This window comes from Ornithodoros turicata, chromosome 1 (genome assembly GCF_037126465.1).
Source record: "Ornithodoros turicata isolate Travis chromosome 1, ASM3712646v1, whole genome shotgun sequence".
In the NCBI taxonomy this organism is placed as follows: Eukaryota; Metazoa; Arthropoda; class Arachnida; order Ixodida; family Argasidae; genus Ornithodoros; species Ornithodoros turicata.
In genome coordinates this window covers 20,758,059-20,778,712 of record NC_088201.1, presented here as the reverse complement: position 1 = coordinate 20,778,712, position 20,654 = coordinate 20,758,059, and the positions used below count along the sequence as shown (strand labels likewise).

Sequence of the window (20,654 nt, the reverse complement as noted above, 5' to 3'; positions counted from 1 at the left end):
CTGGAAAAATACACCTAATACCATTTGCAATTTCTAGAAATTTTATAAGATTGTTCGTAGTCACCGACAAATGTTACCCGAATATAAATGCTGCCGACGCATGGACGTTCCAGGATTTTTTTTCCATCATGACAACCTATGACTACAGAGTGCAGAATTTTCATAAGTGACCTTGGAGCTCCAGGGGGGGGGGGGGGCACGGCCCCCCTTGCCCTTCTTCCGGTATGCCCATGTGCCCCCCCCCCCCCTAGTTTCCTAGGTTTCTTAGATTACTACTATCAATGAACATAGTAGGAAACTCCATGATGATAACCCTGAGCGATGGGCAAAGTTACATACAGGATAAACACACAACAGCTCAACTAGTAGGCAACTAAATGGTATGCACGTGAAGAGGATGACATTTTCTTAATAGTTGGTTTTGTCAAGTATGATGAGAAGCTCACTGAAAATCACTTTTAATTCAATCCTGTCCACTGGGTTCCGTCTTTGTCTCCAACTTTTCCAACTCTTTTTCCAACTTTTTTTTCCAACTCTAGGAAATGTTACTATTTGTACAATTTATCATTTTTGACAGTCTAGTATACACATAGTAATGAGTAATGAATATTTATGAAGGTATCGGTTGTATAACATTTAACCCGGCGCTGGATAATGCAAACACTACTATTTGTAACAAACGCTTTATTGAAATCCGCCATTACATATAGTGAAACGAATGCAACAGTAATACTAGAATTTCCACACGAGAGTATGTTTCAGTTGCTCGTTTTGCTTCCTGTGTGTACTTCAGTCTCACGAGACAAACTAAATTGTCAACAAGGTGTTACGCAAGCTCTTGCAAATCGATGGACAGGGTCGTCGATGGAGCAAGTATGAGACGGTCAACAGCACTTGATGGCTACGGCGCGGGCCTAGAAAGCATACCTGGCAGGCGCTGGCTGCTGTGGGAATACGTTACTGCGAGAGAAAAATGCATTTTGAGCTGGGTTGTTGCGACAGCGTTTCACGCACCTACCTACTCAGCATCAATAGTAGAAGGAATTCGTTTCCTCAAAGAGGAAGGCGCCAAAAGGTCCATCAGCAGTCTGTTGCTCCGTAGCTGCATGAAAACAAGCGAATATTAAGCTATGACGGAGGATTCTACATGGACCGAACGGCATAAAACAGATAAGAGGGTGGCAAGCTTTGTCAACCGTTCTGTAATGACGAGACACTCGAAGAGAGAAAAATGATTTACATAGTATTCTGATTTAAGAACGAAGTCAGTTGCCGCAATTGTGACAGCTCAGATTAATAACACTTTTCTTCATAACTGGCCACGACATAACTAACGTGATACAAAGAGCATTAATTTGTGTTCAAACCTGATAATCCGTCTTTGTACTGCTTAGTATAGAAATCAAGCGCGAAAAACATTTTCTCCGCCAAAGCTGTATTTACCACGCAAAAGATGGTGTGTAACAGCACGATATTAGGAGACTTGTGTATCCATTTTTTTTTCGCCCATATTATTTGTTCCAGCTGCATCTCTAGCGCACCACAATTGTTTGCCTACGTGTTTAGATCTATTCACGGCACGGCAATATGGGTTCTTGGTTCTTTTCTTTGTACGTTAGGAATGTTTCAAAGATGTAGGAATGTGCTTTCATGAAGACGCTAAAGGCATGCTTATTTGCTTGGTCGTACTAACACAAATATTACCTTCTCAATAAAGCGAAGTTACCGCTAGAGGTGTGCAGGTATGCCCGCGCAGTTTTGCGATTTGCGCGTACAAATTCAGTGTCGCTGCTGATTGCGGGTAAAATGCGGTGGTGCGGGTAAACACGCATAACGCGCACCCACTACACTACCCTCTTGCTACCTTAACTTACTCATTAATTCTGTCCTTTTCCCCAGTCTTCTTCGTCAAAATACCTAAAAACAAAACTATTTTAAACATATTTCATGGTCACTTGACCTTTCACCAGAACACCTGTGGCTTTCACTTAAGTAGCTGACAAATTCCACATCAACCATTTCGCCGAAACAGCACACGCTCGTAGAAATAGCTCTCGTTCCTTTCAACTCAACTCTATCCGGCAACACACGAGCTGATCATCTCACAATATGGCAGATTGCACTAGCTGTCACCACGTCAGTCGTTTTCCCACGCAGACTCAAAAAAAGAAGAAAAAACAACAACAACAGAACTTCACCGCATTACCGGCTCAGAAGCGAGAACCAAGAGTCATTCAGAACGATATCGTTCTCTTTTTTTTTTCTTTTTTATTCGTTTCGCACCCTTGCTATTTTCGAGTAGCAATTCAGTGACACTGCGGGTTGAGGCTAAAATGAGGGTGTACCCGCACTGCGTCCGCGGGTAGTGCGGGTATTCCCCCATCACACGCTGCGGGTTGCGGTACGAATTTCCTTACCCGCGCTCACCTCTTGTCATAACCAAACCGCAATGGTATGCATCTCACATTTCGCTCTAATATGTGCGTGCAAATTCGATAGAAACATAATTAGTTTGCAACAGATTTCTAATAGCTGGTGCAGCACCTTTCCTCCCTGTTTCTTTTGTATCACAGAAATTCTGAATCGTTTAAAGCATGTGGCTGGTTACATTTTTCCAAAGTTGTTATTCCTTTAGAAATCATTCTGCTTCCTTCTAATTTTCATTGTGAATTTGGCAGAAGGTACGTATAGTTGTAGAAGCACAAAACAACTTTAGCCCACTCTTAAAAAAAGGGTGTACTTTAACTCCTTTCCTTGCCACACATATCACTCCCTTTTTGGAGAGTACGTTTACTCTCAAAAAGGAGTCTCCTCACTCCCTTCAGACCCTACTCCGTACTCTCTCTCCCTACTCCCTTCTGGAGAGTAATATTACTCTCTGAAGAGTCTGAAGGGAATGAGGGGACTCCTTTTTGAGAGTAAACGTACTCTCCAAAAAGGGTGTGATATATGGGGCAAGGAAAGGAGTTAAAGTACACCCTTTTTTTTAACAGTGCGGAATATGCCTTTTTACGATGTTTCTAAACATACACTTTTTTCATGTGCTTCGAAAACCACACGTGCTTTCAGATACCTTTCCTCGAAGCTTCTAACTTACTGGAGCAGCCACTCTGGAGGAAACCTCTAAAGCGACCCCTGCTTCATCAGCCTTCGTCACTTTAACGCCCTTAACGTCAACACAATTTCGCTCCGTTGACTTCCACCGTAGTAGCATCGATTGCCGTGTTCTGTGTATCGCTGGTCGTGATGAAAGCACGAATCGTTCAGTCGGTTTGAAGAGATTGCTAATTGTAATACGGACAACGGCTAGCGTGTTACTTCCGATGGTATATATACTTAGAGTGGTAGCCAGGTTGTGCTGCCTTTACAAAGAGGTTGCTAAAAGAGAGATTCACAGGCCGTTCAGATGGCGTATGAAAAGTATACCTCATCTGTGATGGCCTCCCGGTCCTGCGAGGGGTTCTCGGAAAGTCTGCGCTGAAACTCCAGTACGCGCGCCTCGTTCAAAAGGCGGTTCTGGATTTGGGCAAGCAAATCCCGGCGACCGGGGCCCGACCGTTTCCCACCACAACCGGTGAATGCGTTGCAGAACGGTCGTTTCTGTTCCGTCAGGAAACTGTCATCAGAGGTGTCGTCCTGCACATGCATCACACAAATGTGACAACAGATAACGGCTTGTGTATCAACACGTAGCGCAGCACAGGTCATTTTGTACATATAGGAAACAACAAATTGTGGCCATTGCTAGAATCGTTTATTCTGATTTAGTATTGCTAACTAGTAAATCACATATCCACTAAATCACATAAAAGTACACATTTTTGTTGAGTACAGCACACGATTCACGGACAAAAGCACACAGCCAGACTGTCTGTAATTTGCCAACTAGCCTAAATTGTACTCTCCGAGTAGTTTGTTGTGGAAGAGCGCTTCTGTTCTCTTCGTTATCGGGGGGGGGGGGGGGGGGGGCATAAAAAGTCTTCAAAGTATATAAGAGCACATTGTTTATCTATATATGCCGATGGATTCTTCCAAGTAAAAGAAGAGAATAAGGTACATTTTGGACACGTTGCGAAATGAGTACATACATACGACATGTACAGTACATCGATACGACGACCGTTGTTTTACATCTAGATTGGACTCGATACGAGTTTTAGATTAGGGTACACAAGCGCTTCGCCCCCCCCCCCCCTCCCCCCACCATAACAGCGATTGTCACTAAGCGTGACCTGAACCCCAACAATGTTTTGCATTGTGAGGACTCCCTATTTCCTTGGGGCTCCAAAGCGCTTGGGTAATGTATTCTAAAGCTACCTATTGTGACGAAAACGATAATAAAGGGACTACTAGAGTATTAAGCAAGTTCTCTACTCAGGATATACTACGAAAAAGAATAGAAAAGCAGGCTGAGGCCAAAAGGAATCCACGAGAGAGAGTGTGTGTGAATGGAAAGGCTGCAGGAGCGGCAGACATCAGTGGGCGTCAGAATCGACAGGAGGGCCCTTGCACACAGCACGACTGCCGATGCCGCACACAGCACGATGTGCCTTATGTCTTTCAGAGTTCCATACACTCTTTGCTGTTTGGTGTCGCGACTTTGCCAATCTTGCACACAATGTGGACGCTGAAGGACACGAATGTTCGAATGTTCCGTCACGCATCTGGCTGCTTAGCCAGATGCGTGACGAAACATTCGAATACAAGAAATACAAGACGACGACGCTTTTGTTGTAGCGGCGACACTAAATGCCACGTGATATGTTGTCGCACTGTCATTGGTTCATGATTTTTTTGTGTGCTAAAACGCTAAACTCCGCATAATAGTAAGAAATTTGGCTAGGTGGTAGCATCATGTAAAAGCGAGATGTCTGCTACTTCAGCCTACGGCGTCCCTCAGGGTACCACCACCCGGGTACCCTGTCCTGCATTAGATGTAGGCCGGTTTCGAATTTCACAGCTGTGCAATCATCATCTGGCCTAAAGATAACTACAGAAATCATTTAAGCAGGAACTATATTGGTTCCCGGTGATGAAAAATTCATTAGCCAGGCTTCAGTGGCTTTGAACATGAAAGGTTGTTTGATGGCGAGGCTGCCTTGTTTTGTGTGTACGTCTAAATATGCCTTTTGCAGATAAATAAGATGGCTCTCGTCTTGTTCTGTCCCGCTCTCATGTAACTCAACCGCTTGATGAACCTAGAATCTCATTTTGGCAAAATGTGTGCTAGCTTACCTGCTTTTCTAGTGCCCTGACGATACAGGCTGACAACACGAGGACGTACACGATAGACGCAACAAGGGTAACCAGCTCTGTCTTCATTGTGACTTCCCTGGTGGGCTGTAAATATAAACAACATCATATTACTTACTTGCTCATGTTGAATGAAATTTTTCATGTGACATGCGCATGTTCGTCATATTCGTACGCCAGTTCAATCTGAAAACCTCCTGCTCCAAGGCTGTTCATTTAGAAAGACTGGAGCGAAACATAAGACATGTTTTGTTTGATAAAGTTCCGTTGATCAACGGAATTACTTGTAGCTTCAGGAGTGACTGCAAGTGGGCTATGCGAAAGGAAAGAGAAATACAATCATCTATTGTTTTCAATGGTGGCAGAGGTGGCAATAATTGTGTCTACCTTGCATCGTCATCGATTGTATTCGTCTTCAAGCGGTTTTATGTCATCGTTAGCGTTTATTGATCGTAATGGAACATAAACGAAATGTATTCATTCCACTTCGACGCAATGATCGACATCGAAACTGGTCCACACCACGGTATACCGTGGACCAGTTTCGGTGTCGATGTCGCTGTGCGGAGTCCCCAGTATACTGGAACACCCCCTTGTGCCTTCTGTTAGGGGACTCCACACAAGAGAACAACATCGTGGAGGCCCTATATTTAGCGTTGAAACGTCGTACATGTAATAGCTTGGGGTCATACTTACGTTTGACAAAACTTATTTTCACAGTTAAATATAGTTTTTCTTCGGTACCGAAGATGCCGTTCGGAGTTTGAACACGACTATAGTTATGTCTACACTCACATGCCGTTCCCAAACAGCTGCGGAACATATATATATATACATGACAAATAATATATGCAAAGCAAAGGAGATAAAATGGAAGCATCGTTGACGGTATCAAATGACAACGAGCGTCCCGCCCCGTGGTTCTCTACACATTCAAGCAATCACGATAGACGCTATGGGGTAGTTCAGGGGTATTCCAAGTCCCCTAGGCTTTTCATCCTTCATTACATTACACGTTTTTCGTGAATGAAACGTTTTGCCACCGGCGTAAAATTTCATTACATTACATCACGATCCTTCCTGGTTATCGTAACAAAACCCGTAAAATGATAACGCACTTAACCTGAGCTTGAAGAAGAAGACGGGGACAGAAGGCAGATTATCAGAACTTCTTTGTCGGGCGAGGATAATTTCGCGGGATTCTAGTGCCATTAGAACGTGGCTCATGTATCGAACGCCCTTGACATAGTCGAGTTAGATCAGATGCTACAGTCGAGGCACCTGTACGGGTTCCCACGCAAACTTTTAATTGGAATTGGGTGAGTACAAGTTCGCATACCGGTCGCGCCAAACTTTCAAGACGGAATTCGTTAAATTTCTTACGAGTTACGCGTACTATCTCGTATTTCTCACTTCTTGTCCAGGCAATTTTTGTTTGAACACTAAGGAGAGGCTGTCAATTTCAGACATTTTCTTCGTGCAATTATATCGTTTACGATTCAGGAATTGCTATACTATGCATATATAACGTTCCTTATAATTGGATTGGTTATCTACGACTAGGTTACAGGTGCATTACGGCCCTGGCTAGCGTACGAGCCAGTAAATACATATCACCTTTAAAGTTACATAAATTCACTGGATGTGAGTGGCGGCTGTACCATATGTCACGTAGGGTTCGTGGTTTTCGGCATTTTCCGAAAAATGCTGGAAAACACCCCCCGAATGATTTTTGTCAGATTCGGAATATTCCGAAAAAATACGAATTTCTCGTATCCTGACAGCTGCCATTCTTGGAACCGCAAAGGGAAATCCCCTTGGAATCTCCCTTTGTCGACTATTTCTCGAGCGTGGCATTATCTTCGGGCTGTGCCCTTGTTTCGTTGTGCGTAAGCGCTTATAGGAGGATGACCTCAGCTCTGCTGATGAATCTCGTATGGACGATATAAAGCGCGAGTTTTTCGAATATGCTGCATGCCCTGCCCCTCAGGTGGATATATCTCCTATTCAGTTTTGGGGGACCCGTTCCAGCACATGGCCTTTGTTATCGCAGTGCGCCTTTAGCATACTGGCTATTCCTGTTTCTAACGCTAATGTTGAGCGCGCGTTCTCTAAACTGCGTGTTATTAATCGCAAGGAGCGAGCTGCTATGACAGATGCGAGCATGATGATGTACGCTTGCATCTATTACAACAAGAGGTAGTCTCATTGTTTGCTGGTTTGGCACAGGCAATAAAAGACATTGTTAATGAAACCATGAATCAATTCACTTCTTTTCGGTTCGTTGTTACTTCGCCCGCAAAATAGGCTCTCCTTCATGCGAAATAAATAGATGCCCGTATTCGGGCATTAATTTTTTGGGCGGAATATAGATGCCGAAAAAATCCGATTTATAGTCCCCAATATAAATGCCGATAAACACCCCCCGAATTGGGTTGAAAATAAATGCCGAAAACCACAAACCCTACATATGTGGAAGTGTGCAACAACATGGAATAATGAATGAAACTTCAAAGGAGAATAAATTTCACATTGTGGATTGCATTAAATCCTAAATCCCGCCACTCGTAGCGACAGCTGTTAATGAACAGTATATTGTATGGCACTGCGTCATATGCGGTATCTTAGATTGGATTGGAAATGAATTGCACGGTTCCACAGTGTCTATTGTCATGGACGATCGTTTGCATGCCAACTTTGGCTACTTTCGGTTTCGGCATATTTCCCATCGGGAACAGCAGCAAGCTTTATTCCTGTCTACAATTAAGTAAATAATGTCTTAAAAGTTGAAACCAATGTTGGCACAAGCGCTTGATCAATATTCAGTACATGTGTTGTCTGTCGTACCTCCGTGTGCAGACTCAGGCTTTTACATTATGGAGTTCATGCACCAGCTGGCCTGCATCTACGCCATTTTGTCAGTCACCTTTTGACCTTGCGTATTATCCGGGAAATTTTTTAGAAGTTGGCAAGTGAAGTTTCTGTGGAAGGGGAGATCAAAACACAAACGTTTCGCAGTGTTGGGTACACAGAGCCTTGCTTATAGTTGTCTACATTTTGGCCACGTGGGGTACGGTATCACGATACGATATCAGCTTTTGCAGTTTCGTAATCCTGATCGTTAGGCGTAAGTTCCATTATTGCTTTCCGTTCTACCGGTAGCAATTTGTTGTAATCAAGGTCATTATGATGATGATGATTGGACGAATGATAGCCTGAATTTTCTTTTCTAGAGTCAGAACTTCTAGTGTAAGCGGAGAGTGATTGCACGACAGCTCAAGCTAACAGCGGGACAGGCTACTGGCAGCCAGGCATGTAGCACTTTATAATTTCTTGCACGATTTTTTGCACGGTTTAAAAAGTTTGCACAGTTTTCGAGCGCTCAATGTATCATTTGACGTAGCGTCATGGGGCAGCTTGTCGCACCGGCGGGAGCTAGGTCTTAATTTTTTTCTTCTTTCTTCATCTATCTATCTTGGCACATGAGCTCAAGTGCTACTTTTTAGAGTGCACATTTAACCATATAACGTACTTTATCTTGAGCACGTGATCTTGATAAACCCTGTACGTAAAATGAAAGACTGCAATTACAGCACGTGCGTTCGCTCTTACCCCAGACCTGCGGAGGAAGTCTGATTGCACTAGACTTTGAAAACCGATGGTGGTGGTAGTGGTGGTGACGTTGTGTTCGCTTACTAAAGTTGACCTCACGTTATGGGCACCATTACGACTTGCGCGAAGATGAAAATGGTAATCGATAATAAGCTGGATAAGGACGATGCCCTGGCCGTAGACAATTTAAGATAAAACAGAACTTCCCCGTATAACATCCCCCTAGTCAACCATCATTCCAAATGACATGTCCTAAAGACATTTGTTATTTCATTTACTAGAAATTCAAACCCTATAGCTTACGCTTACTCACTTGCTTCGTCTAATATAACACGATAATTTGTTGTTAGGGATCTTGGCATCCTTCTTGCCAGTGCTCTGACATTCCACCACGCACATAACCAATATAACTACGTAGTACTGTTATGCTGAAATTCGGTGTCATCTCGCGTGTTACTAAGAATGTTGTTATTCCGCTTATCAATCTTTTCTACTGTAGTTTTCATTCTCGAATTTTCATCTGTTGCTTGGAGTTGTGTCAACAACGCCACTTGTCCAACGACACTTTATCAGTCTTCTCTACGACCGACACATTGGCCTCATCACTTACTATAATTATGAACATATCCTCGATAAACTTAGTTTGCCAACCCTATAGCACGTTGTAGAATCTTTAGAGATTATGTTTTATTGTGTAAAGTGGTACATACCATCTTTGACTGCTACCCTTGGTCAACATCAATGCACCCTATATCGTTCACTGAGATTTCACCCTGTTTTTTAAGTAAACCGTCTATACAAGTCATGTCCGACAAATGGCCTTTTAACATGCATAAAGTCTTTGTGAGAACCATGATGCAGATATATTTGCTCCAGATCACAAATTTCTCAACGCTCTTTTTAGTTATTTACATGTTACCTTTTCTATCTGACGTCATGTCCTAATGTGTTCTACTCATAATGTTATCTCCTGTGTTTATTGCTTGTAATAGTTATCTTTGTCTTTCTTCGGCGGTGGACCATTCCCCAGACCACCATAGTGTTGTTAATGGCCACCTGAGGAGCAAAAATAAAATTGCTGTTATTCTCTTTCTTGCTTTGTTGAAAATGGGAGGCTTATGCCTTTTTGTGACACTTTGCATGTTCACAGTTCCCCGTGAAGTCGGCCAGGACTAACCCCCCTGTCTCCCACTCTCTCGATCTGTCCACGTCTGTACGCCGCTCATAGCCACAGTTGCTTCGCGGTGCCAACACGAAATGAAACAAACAAACAAACTTTACATGTCTAGGCGCATGTCTGCTCGCTTCATCCTCAAGTCAGGAGTGATAAGGGTATCATTCGGTGCAGCGGTTTGTCCCGAGCGAATTTTGTCGTCCCGAGCGAAGTTCTGGTTTTACGGTGTATAGGTTGGCAAGCCGAGGCTAATAGCCTTGGTAGTTTCTTTACAACATAAACATGAAATCTCAGTGACACCTGTCTAGCTTCCTGAGTTGCGCTTGCTTTACGATGCGAGCTCATAAATGCATACTTTCCTCACTCTCATCCTCGAAGGTCGAAGGAAATTCAGGTCTACGTAAGGTTTCAGATAGAGTCACTGAATAAGCTACGCTTCAGAGTAGCGACACTGAGGCAAAAAGAGCCGCCATATTGTTTCGGATGACCTCCAGCCCCACCTCTATTTTGGCAGTAGAAATAGATGAAGTTGAAGTTCAGCAGTGGAAGAAGACTACACTTCGAAGAGCGCTAAATGGATGGCGCTTGAGGTCATCCGAAACAACATGGCGGCTCAGTGTCGATACTCTGAAGCGTAGCTTATTTAGTGACTCTAGTTTCAGAGCCTTTACACGAAAAATAATGATCTCGTTTCCGAAGTGAAAAAGCCTCAGTATGTCATATGCAGCAACCTATTATTATCCTGACGGACACCCGCGTTGTTAGATACTTTAAAAAATATTAATAATATGTTAATTATTATAATATTGGTATAATAATATAATACTGGGTATATATATAATGAGTTACAGACGCTGGAAGAATTTCGATTTTTTAATGATGCAGACAATAACATCGTCCGCAGTGGAAAGAATGGAGTCACCCTTTAGTTTTCTTCGTATGCAATCGCAAGCAAGAAGGGAAAGAAAGAAAAATACAGAATGAAAAATCGAACAGGCTGAAGCCGTTGTGTGCCTGAAGCCCGAAACGCATGGAACGTTTTCTCATCAGCGTCAAAACGTCGCGTGCACACGCGGCGAAGAAGCGCCCGCAAGACGACCACCCGAAACGCGTGGGACGCGTACAGGCGAGTGACGCGCACCAATGGTGCCATATTCGTCGACCACAAGCGTTTGTTGAAATGTGCCGATGCTGTTGTTTTCTACAGTTTCTGCATTCATTCGTTCCAGGTATCGTTGAAATGTAGAAGTAAATTTCGTGTGGCGTACATTATCCCAACAAATTGTCCGAGCTACTCATACGCAACTTTGTCTTCCACGCTGCAGCCATCGCTCTGTCCACTCCACAGAAAATGCGCCCGGACACGCGCGAATATCTGTAGTCGACAGACACGGCGTACACTCTAACCAAAAGAGTGGGAAAAGGTGGTAACTTCTATAGTTACCACCTAGGTCAACATAGCGTCTGGTAAAGGGTGTGAAAGGGTGGTAAACGCAATTATCATATACCCAAATTCCTACAAAAAGGCGTACACCCCCCTCGCTCGCCCAATCAGTAGCGGTAACCCTATCATTTGTAGGTAGCAGGTAGAACTTCGCAACCTTTTAGGCACAACATATGCGACAACTATTACCTCTTAAACGGTGTAACACCTCCACCCTTTTTCCTAAGAGTGTACGCTCTACGCACACGCCGTGAAATCGTCGGAGAAAACGCTCCATGCGTTTCGGCCTTCATACGCACACATAAGGAAATAATAAAACCAGTAGTAACCAAATAGTTAATAAACAGAACCCATTGAAACACCAGCTCCATCTAATAGTTCATACGTGTTTGCCCGTGCCCCTGTGTGGCACTTCTCTAAGCTCCAAAGTCGAGTGGTTCCTTCCCTCTTCTTCGGCTGTCGCGTACACGAGCTGGTGTTGCAAGTGTCCTTGGCGTGATAATTTCGCAGCCCGAGGAAGCGAGCGTTCGATTGTTAATATAGTGAATGTAGTTGACCGCAGACATATTGGACACGAGTAGGGGAACCACCGCAAAGAGGTCTTCGGGCACCTTCCCAATTTCTCCTGGGAGTCCAACTTCCCTAATTGACGTTGCTAACTCGTACGCGACGTAGGATGAAGTCTTTAATCGGCCAATTTAGGTGGTAATTTCGTGTCAACTAACCGCCAAGGTTGGAGTTGAATGGGAAAAACGTGGTCCCAAACACTTTGCCCTCGTATGACGCAGGTTCCAAGCCGGCTAAGAGCTGGGTCATTTCGGGTTCTGGCGGCAGACAGTGAATCGTCGATGATTAATACCTTTTTATGTAATGCGCGGCTTTCAGACTACCGTGATGCATCCGTGTTTTGTCGCCTCTGTCGTTGTCCGTGCTTCCTTTTGGCTGTGGTATTTCACTGACCCTGCCCGACCAGAACGAAGCAGCCCATTAGTGTCCCATTACGGTTCTTTAGTCGGCGTCGGGGATCGCACCTAACAGGGTAATAGCGTTCTTACCCAGAACGTTGCTGCTCGTTACCTGAACCCAGTGCAAGACATCGACAATATCATAGCGGCGATGTCATTTTGTGGCCAGAAATCACATGGCGAAACAAACGTAATGTAAAAGAAACAAGTGGAAAAAGACTTGTTTTAAGATGTTTCGCATTAGGAAATGTCTTCGTAAAGCGGTTCTTATCAATGTATGCTCCTTTTTAAGAATCTTCACATTTCTGCTTTGTGTTTGCATTAAATGTTTTCTTTGTGTTTAGACAGCGTAGGGTAGCGTTCTTACAGGGAGGACAGCATTCAGGCAGTACGAACGATTCCATTATGCATTAGATTGTGAGATATATCATTCTGCACTTTGATAGAAAACTTTCCGCGACCCCACTTTATTTCAAATCGAACTGGCATATTTCTACGTGGGCGGTTTCCCAAGGGAAGAGCGCTCCACAAGTAACATCTTGGCATTCATCTATCCTTTAGTTGTTTACCAATGAAACAGCATACTGTTGGAAGTACATGATTCGCGTTGTTTATCGAAACTGACGTTATTCTCGAGCTATACTACATTTGTAATGGGATGCGTGGACACCGCAACAAGGCTGAGACATCCGGCTCTCAAAGCACCGGATGTGCCACTGTGTGACTCCGACCGACATTTCACTTTACGCTTTCAGATTTCGTCACTTCTGCGCTAGCGCGTACTTTGTGCGGTAAGAAAGGTGTTCGTGGACATGCATTACAATAGAACGTTACGGATAACTTCTCTGTATAGGGGACACTAAACAAAAAAAGTAAATAAAGATGATAGAAATACTTGGAAAGACGATATTCTGTTCAGGATTCACTTCAGCAACCTTACTAGAGCCGCCGGCAGGGGGCATAATGATTAATAAACTGCAACGAGCAAAAGCAAGAGTAAAGGAAACGCCGCCAGCACAACCAAATTGCTATCCCTGCCCTTTACTTGCGTCATTTCGTCGGTGAAACAATAAATAACGAGTCGCTAATGAGAGTCTACTGAACTTCGACAGGGGTGAGAAGAAGGGGGCTTCTAACACAGGCGCAGGTTGAATGCGTGAATGTATCAGGGAGTTTTTGCCTTCGGTGTTTCATACGTTTAGTACACGCTCGCATTCTTTTTATGGAGACTGTTTGCTCTCCGTAAAAGCAAAAGCTAAAAAGAGAGAGAGAGAGAGAGAGAAAAAGAGAAGGAGTATGCTGTTTTTGAGTAGCAGACGATGTTATTCTGCAAACAGCTTATAATTTAATTGAGGCCGATGGAAGCTACTGATACGCGGGAGAAAACTGCGAAGGGATTCTTCGATTTCTGTCCCGCGCGCCTGCAGTCTCTGTTCTTCCAGGTGAACGCAACAAGCGTTGTCTACGTCTTTGAGTGTGTGCTTATAGCGTGCAGCAAAGCGGAGGACGTCCTCTGCTTTTCCACCTGTGAATCCACCTGTACAGCAATTTGGCGAGGTTTCCTCGGGTAGTTCTTTCAAACATTTTGTACTGCTTTTTAGCAAATGGTTAAACGCTTTAAATGTAACAGCATTGTTGGTTGAAGTTACGCAATCTTTTTCCTTTCACAACACTCCTGTCTAAGAAAAACGCACAAAAATTGAAAATATCATGTAGGGAAATAAAGCCTGCTAATTTGTCTCGAGCACATAACAGACGTGGAAAAGGTCTGAGTGTGTAACATATCTCCGCGGGAACAATAGACAGTTTTAACTGTTAAGTGTTTATGGCACGGCACCGAGCCTACGCGTAGCGGTGCGCAGGAAACAGCTTTTAGCGTAGCGGCTCCTATACGAGATTCCCCGTTTACCCGAGTGGAGCCTCGAAACGAAGCCATGTGCTTGCATTAACTGAAACTACACAAGGAAAACGTGAATCAAACATATTGTTCAGTGTAAAACAAATAAAGTGCCACGTAGCAGCCAAAGAGCTTTGACTTTTTTTCTTCTTCTTAAAATAAAGAACTACGTTTTATACTACCCCCTGCAATATATTACATTAGAGTAACGTTGTTTCTGATTCTAATAACGTGCTTGCTTGTACAAAAAGCCTAATCGAGCGAGCACTCATCACACTGGTGGGAGACATGGTGACTTGGCAAACAAGTAACACGTCTGTGACAGACGAGCGGAGGGAAATCCTCCTGGCTCCGAAAACCCGTTCCCAGCAGCTGAGCGTTCTCCGCATGCTTAGTTGGGCTCTTGGTCGACCGCTGAGCGGTGTGAAACGTAAACACATTCAGCTAAGATCGCCTAATTTGAAGACCTCGCATGACGCCCCCATATTCTTCCCAGGACTTTAATGCATAGTGTGGGAGTCTATGGTTGTAGCGTCTAACACCCAGCAATGCAACATACGAATGAATGACGGAGCGATGAAGTGGAGAAGCACATGCGACTATCAGAGAGGCCTTGTCTCATCTGCATCTTACTAATCGAAAGTGCATACGCTATTATTCCACGACTCGAAGGAAGGCCTCTTACCAACGCGTTGCTTTCATTGTGGCATCCGCTTCGAGCATTTGCGCTTGCGATTTATTCCGGTGTGTAAATTATATTGGCAAAAGGGGGCGTAACCTGAGCATTTAATCAAATAAGCTCAATGTGAACGCCAAGTAGATGTGGGGATACGTCACGGGTGGTTACGTTGATTATGCTTATTTGCGCAATTTTGTTTTCTCTAGTGTACGTTTATGGAACGTGTAACATTGTGAAACGTGACGCAGATTTCTGGATAATCAACGTAGGTCTTGACCTTTGTCTAAATGTACCTGTAAGCCGCGTCTCAACGACAACAAAGTTGCCCGTTTCTTCGCGGCGTGTTTCGCGAAGCTTCGAGATGCACCCACTTTCTCCGTGTCATTCGAGGTTATTCGAGGCTTTCCATTCGTTTTCGTTTGCAGTGATGATCTCCTCGTGGCCAGCTCAAGCCGTGAAGAACACGTGCGGCCCACGGCATCGTCGTAAATATCCAACAGTGCAAGATCGGCGTGACCTTCCACGGAATTTCTTGGTCACGAAGTCACCACTGACGGAATTACCCCCCTTGCAAACAAAGTGGAGGCTATCCTCATGAAGTTTTCCACAGCCACAATCTCTACATGATGGCAATTGATGCTCTGAGGCTGGAACACAGAATAACGCACTCTTGGAAGTCGCTGGGGGAGGTGTGTTAGCTTAGCTCAGTTGGTAAGAGCCCTGGACCGGTAATCCAGAAGATGTGGGTTCGAGTCCTAAAGCTGGCTAACCTTTTCAGTCACTTCCTTCTTTCATTTTTCTTACAATCTCTACGCCAGCATCGGCGTTTCCTTGGCATCGTAAATTTCTACCGCCGATCCTTACCGCATTGTGCAGACGCTTCACGTCCACTGGAAGCCCTTCTTTCACAGTCACGGTCCAATGCCTCGCAGCTGTCTTGTGATCCCGGCGCCGACTCAGCTTTCTCACAAATCAAAGCTGATCTAGCAGCTTCCACCATTTTGCACCATCCGGAGCACGATGCCCACACAGCTCTGATGGCGGATGCCTCCGTTATATACTTGTGTCGGCGCCGTCTTTCAGCAGCAGATAGGTCACTCCTGGCGTCCCATTGGTTTCTTCTCCAAAGCTTTCAAGCCAACAGAGAAGAAATACAGCACCTCCAGTACGGAACTATTGTCTGACTACCTCGCCGTGCGCAATTTTCGCCAATTTCTTGAGGGGCGCACCTTTACCATTTGAACTGACCACAAGCCGTCCGTCTATGCTTTCCATCTTCCAGCAGCTGCCATTCGCCTCGGGAAATTCGGCACCTGTCCTTTCTCGCCGAGATGTGCTCCGACATTCAGCACGTAAAAGGCAGTCAAAACGATCCTGCAGATGCCCTCAGTAGTGTACCAGCCTTGTCAGCTGTTACGAACCCCGTGTCGCATCATGCACTTGCTTCTGCACAGGCTGACGAGGAGGAACTCGTGAGACGAAAAAAACAGCGCATTCCTTCCCAATAAACCGCAGTTGTTAGTCAGCGCTTCGTTTGTCTACTTCACGTCCCGTTTCTGCGCTGTTTTTTTCGTGTCAGTATGTACCAACTCGCCCACACCGTTGCTTTGAACTTGTGAGGCTTCACCCTAGGTCCACCACCTCCCTCAAACTCCAAGACCTTCCTATCCCAGTCTCTTCGCTCATCATTTGCTGCGACACTTCAGTGACCCACCTAAGGCCTTTTGTTCCTCTGCCATTCCGACGCTCTGTTTTCGCCTCCCTTCACAATCTGGCGCATCTCTGAACCCGTGCGACGCAACGGCTAACCGCGGACTTTTTCTTGTTACCCTCTATGATAGCTGATATTCATGCAAGGGTCATGAATTGCGTCCCCCAAAGGCAGCGTTCGAAGCTCCCTCCCACCCACCGTCATACTATACTGTCTCACCCCTCGGGCCTTTCCCACTTCCACGCGTTCGTTTGACACCATTCACATAGACATCGTCGGCCCTCTTCATCCTTTCTCCGGTCACAGCTACATCCCCACTGCCGTGGATCGCTACACGCGTTGACCGAAAGCTACACCCATGCCAGACTCGCCGGCTGAAACTGTTGCAAAGACTGTCCTGTCCACTTGGATCTCCCGTTTTGGTGTTCCCTCCCAACTTACCACAGATCGCGGTCTTCATTTCGACAGCTGCCTTTTCCTTTCTTTTTTTAAAGGTACTGTAAAGCAGCACCGATCAAATGTCATTTACTGTGGCTATTCGATAGTCCAAGCCACTAGGACAAAAACTGCGCAAGTTTCATTCCAATCGACGGTGCAATTAATTAGAAAATTACAATTAAATATTACGAGGAGCACTGTACTAGGTATCGGAAATGAACCCGTACTCCTGCCACATACGGCGGCAAACACATTGCATGCGTATAACACTGGGCCCGACATAATAATCCGCCATAAAATCTGGCCCTGCAATCCACACAACGATCCACATCTGAGAATAAACGGATAAGCGAACTGAAATGAAATGCTGTGCCGTTGAAAAAAATGTGTCAGACGTTCAAGAAGCCAGACAGCGTCGAGACTTGTTTGTTCACAGAGGGTCACAAGGAGAGTTTGTTCGTTCGAAAGAGGCCGCGAACAGAAGGAGCGCGCAGGCGCAGCAGAGAAGTAGGGAGAGCCTCCATCGAACAGCGGCCAGCGCTGGGTTACTTCACAAAAAACACTGTTAACAGGGGTTTCAAAATGCATAGCTAAACAGGGAAACTTACTAAAACAACGAAGTTCCGATGTAATAGTGTGTAATACCAATTTTCAGTGTTGCCAGCTGTACAGGGGGTTGTTTGACACCAGGCGTCGCACCGCTTCACTACGCCGCATTTTTCATGGCCAATTAAAAATATTTATAGCGCGTTGTCGGTCGTATGGTTCCGCATATGGTATTTAGAAGCAACAAAGTCTCTAGTCACATCACCGGCATATCATGCTTGTCTACTGCTTTACAGTACCTTTGTAGAGGAGGTGGCGTTCCTCTACATGAGTCCCGACCGGCGATGATGGTATGCCACGGAGAGGTGATGACGGTGGCCTATCTCCATGGCCGCGCCGGTGGAACTGAGGCAGGCGCTCCAGGCGCGTGGCCATCTTCGTCATTGTCCACCGGCCGCTACATCACTCCCCCCCCCCCCTCAGACGCGGAGCGGCGATAAAGCAGATGATGTCCGCGACTTCACTGGAGGAGGGCAGCGAGGGCGACCGTGGTTAGCATGCACGGTTGAACACGATGATGGCACGACAGACGGTGGCGAAGCATCACAGCTGATGAGTAATCACATCCGGTAGCCCGAGAAGAGCGAGGAAAAGTGTGAGGCGCTGGGGAAGTGGAGGTCTTGGGGTGCCGCTACCGGCACGGGAGCCGAAGCTCTGAGAGTCCCAGAGGAGGAGAGGGTGAGGCTGTGCGAGCCGTTGAGGGATGCCGAGACGCCGGCTGAAGCGTGCCGTGGCGTCGGCTGCCGCGACTGCCGCGACCGGCTGGTGAGCGCGAGGCTCGAGTGTCGCGGCCGGCAGTGAAGGAGCGCCGGGGGTGCATCAGCATCGGGCAGAAGTGATGGTTGATGAAGCTGTGAGGCGCGTGCGTGCCGGTTGGTCGTGCTTTGTAGGAGGGAGTCAGTAGGTCGGTATGCAGGAGTCCCCTTGCCGAGCCCAGAAAGCCATTCGGGAACGAAAAGAGGATGTTGAGGACGGATGAGAGCCGTGGCAGTGGGTCTGGACAGGTGAGGTTGAGGATACGTGGAGAGCATCACGTTCGATCGGTTGCCGTATCACAGAACTACCATAGCGGTCCATTGTAGCGTCGGACAGGAAATGGAGGGCTTCTAGGCTGCGCGGCAGCGTGCCGTCGGTGCTGGACTTGCGGGAAGGTTGCCAAATTTGGGATGGGAAAAGGGCCGAATTATATCGAACTTGATGTGCATAGTTCGGGTCACCAAATGTAGAGGAGGTGGTGTTCCTCTACATGAGTCCCGACCGGCGATGATGGTATGCCACGGAGAGGCGATGACCTATCTCCATGTGGCCTATCTCCATGGCCGCGCCGGTGGAACTGAGGCAGGTGCTCCAGGCGGGCGTGGCCTAATTTGAAGACCCTTCATGCGTGTTACATCTTCGTCGTTGTGCACCGGCCGCTACACCTTTAAATTCCGTGTTATCGCCGCGAAGCAACTGTGGCTATGAGCGGCGTACAGACGTGGACAGATCGAGAGAGGACAGCAGCAAGGAGTTGGGGACAGGGGGGTTAGTATGCGTCCTGGGTCGACTTCAGGGGGAACTGTCCCGATATTCGTCTGGAAAGACTTCGGAAAACCCAGGGAAAACCTCAGACAGCACAACCGGTGACAGGATTCGAACCCTAGTCACCTCTCAGTCTCGGCGTGGAAAGGGAGCATCTTAACCACTATGCCACGGGAGCTGGTAGCCGCCTTTTCTCTGTCCTTACTTCAATCCTTTTCACCTCAAGGGTTGCACCACTTCGTATCACCCCGCCTCTAACGACCTGGTCGAACGCCTGCACCGCCACCTGAAGACAGCCATCATGTCCCGTGAAGACAGCCCATTGGGTCGATCACCTTCCTTTGCTCCTTCTCGGTCTCCGCAAAGCTCTTAAGTCCTACGTGGACTGCAGCTCGGTGGACCTTGTGTATGGCTGCGGCCTGTGGCTCCCAGCAGATTTCTTCGTTTTTAGCCGATATGACCTTTCACCATCCGAGTTCCTGCACCGGCTGCACCGTTCCTTTCATCGCCTGCGTCCTGTTCCTACGCGTGCTAACACCTCAAGAGCTTCATATATACTCCAATGACTCGTGTCTGCCTCACACGTTTCCCTCGCACGCTGCCTGTCTGGAAGACCCTCACCCTGCCCTGCACCAGTCTCCATCCCGTGCTTGGCTGCACAGGGAAGAACTACCACATCTCCATCAACGGCAGGGAAGACACTGTTGTCGCGGACAGGCTGAAGCCCGCGTTCCTCGAGAGCTCCACCAGCGCCGTTTACACGACTCTGACCTTTCTACTAGCGATTTGCGACTCTCCGTCCCCTCCCACCCCACTCGGACTAGGGCATGTCTCCTCGTCAGACAGCTCCATGTTGCTTCTAGCCAGGGGGGGGGGGGGCATATAGCAGCGTCTCAGCGACAGTGAAGTTGCAAGTTTCTTCGCAGCGCATATCCCCCGACAATACAAGGCAGTCCAATGGATATCAGACGTGTGTCCGAAGCCGGATATTTGGATAATCTGTGGACAATGCGTTTCGTCCGTAACATGTACGCAAACAGGTCCAAGTGAGAGAAACTTGGAGTCCGCAGTGACGTCCGACGGACATCTACACAGACCATAAACGGAAGATGGAGAGATGTTTTATGGGCATTGCTATTCTAGTTGTTTTGGGTGTTTATGTGGAAGGCTATTTATTTATTTATTTACTTATGTGAGTACCTCAAGTGCCCGCAAGGCCATTACATAGAACTTGGAAATCAATTTGAGTAGCCGAATAGGAGAAGGAAACCAAAAATATCCCTCTATAATTTTAGAATTATATTTAGCATGGCTTGTTGACAAAATACGTATAATTAATAGTCATACGGGCACA

At 46.2% G+C, this 20,654-nt stretch overlaps 1 protein-coding gene and 1 long non-coding RNA gene across 3 annotated transcripts in view; one reads left to right on the top strand and one right to left on the bottom strand.

Moving 5' to 3' along the window:
• Positions 1 to 675: 675 nt before the first annotated feature.
• LOC135397413 (uncharacterized) overlaps positions 676 to 20,654 on the bottom strand; it is a 48,287-nt gene continuing 28,308 nt past the window's right edge. Inside the window, exons 1-5 of one of the 2 annotated variants that reach the window (XM_064629021.1) lie at positions 18,019 to 18,108; positions 5,236 to 5,340; positions 3,427 to 3,636; positions 1,019 to 1,102; positions 676 to 960 (exon numbers count right to left, since the gene is read on the bottom strand). In XM_064629021.1, coding sequence (XP_064485091.1) covers positions 1,019 to 1,102; positions 3,427 to 3,636; positions 5,236 to 5,322 — 381 coding nt within the window. In that variant the 5' untranslated portion in view covers positions 5,323 to 5,340; positions 18,019 to 18,108 and the 3' untranslated portion in view covers positions 676 to 960. Of the gene's footprint in view, positions 961 to 1,018; positions 1,103 to 3,426; positions 3,637 to 5,235; positions 5,341 to 18,018; positions 18,109 to 20,654 lie in introns of those variants that run through there. The other variant, XM_064629014.1, reaches the window with a different exon arrangement.
• LOC135397426 (uncharacterized) overlaps positions 6,421 to 20,654 on the top strand; it is an 80,126-nt gene continuing 65,892 nt past the window's right edge. The window contains exons 1-2 of the long non-coding RNA XR_010423643.1: positions 6,421 to 6,572; positions 8,487 to 8,564. This is a non-coding gene — a long non-coding RNA (uncharacterized LOC135397426). The remainder of the gene's footprint in view (positions 6,573 to 8,486; positions 8,565 to 20,654) is intronic.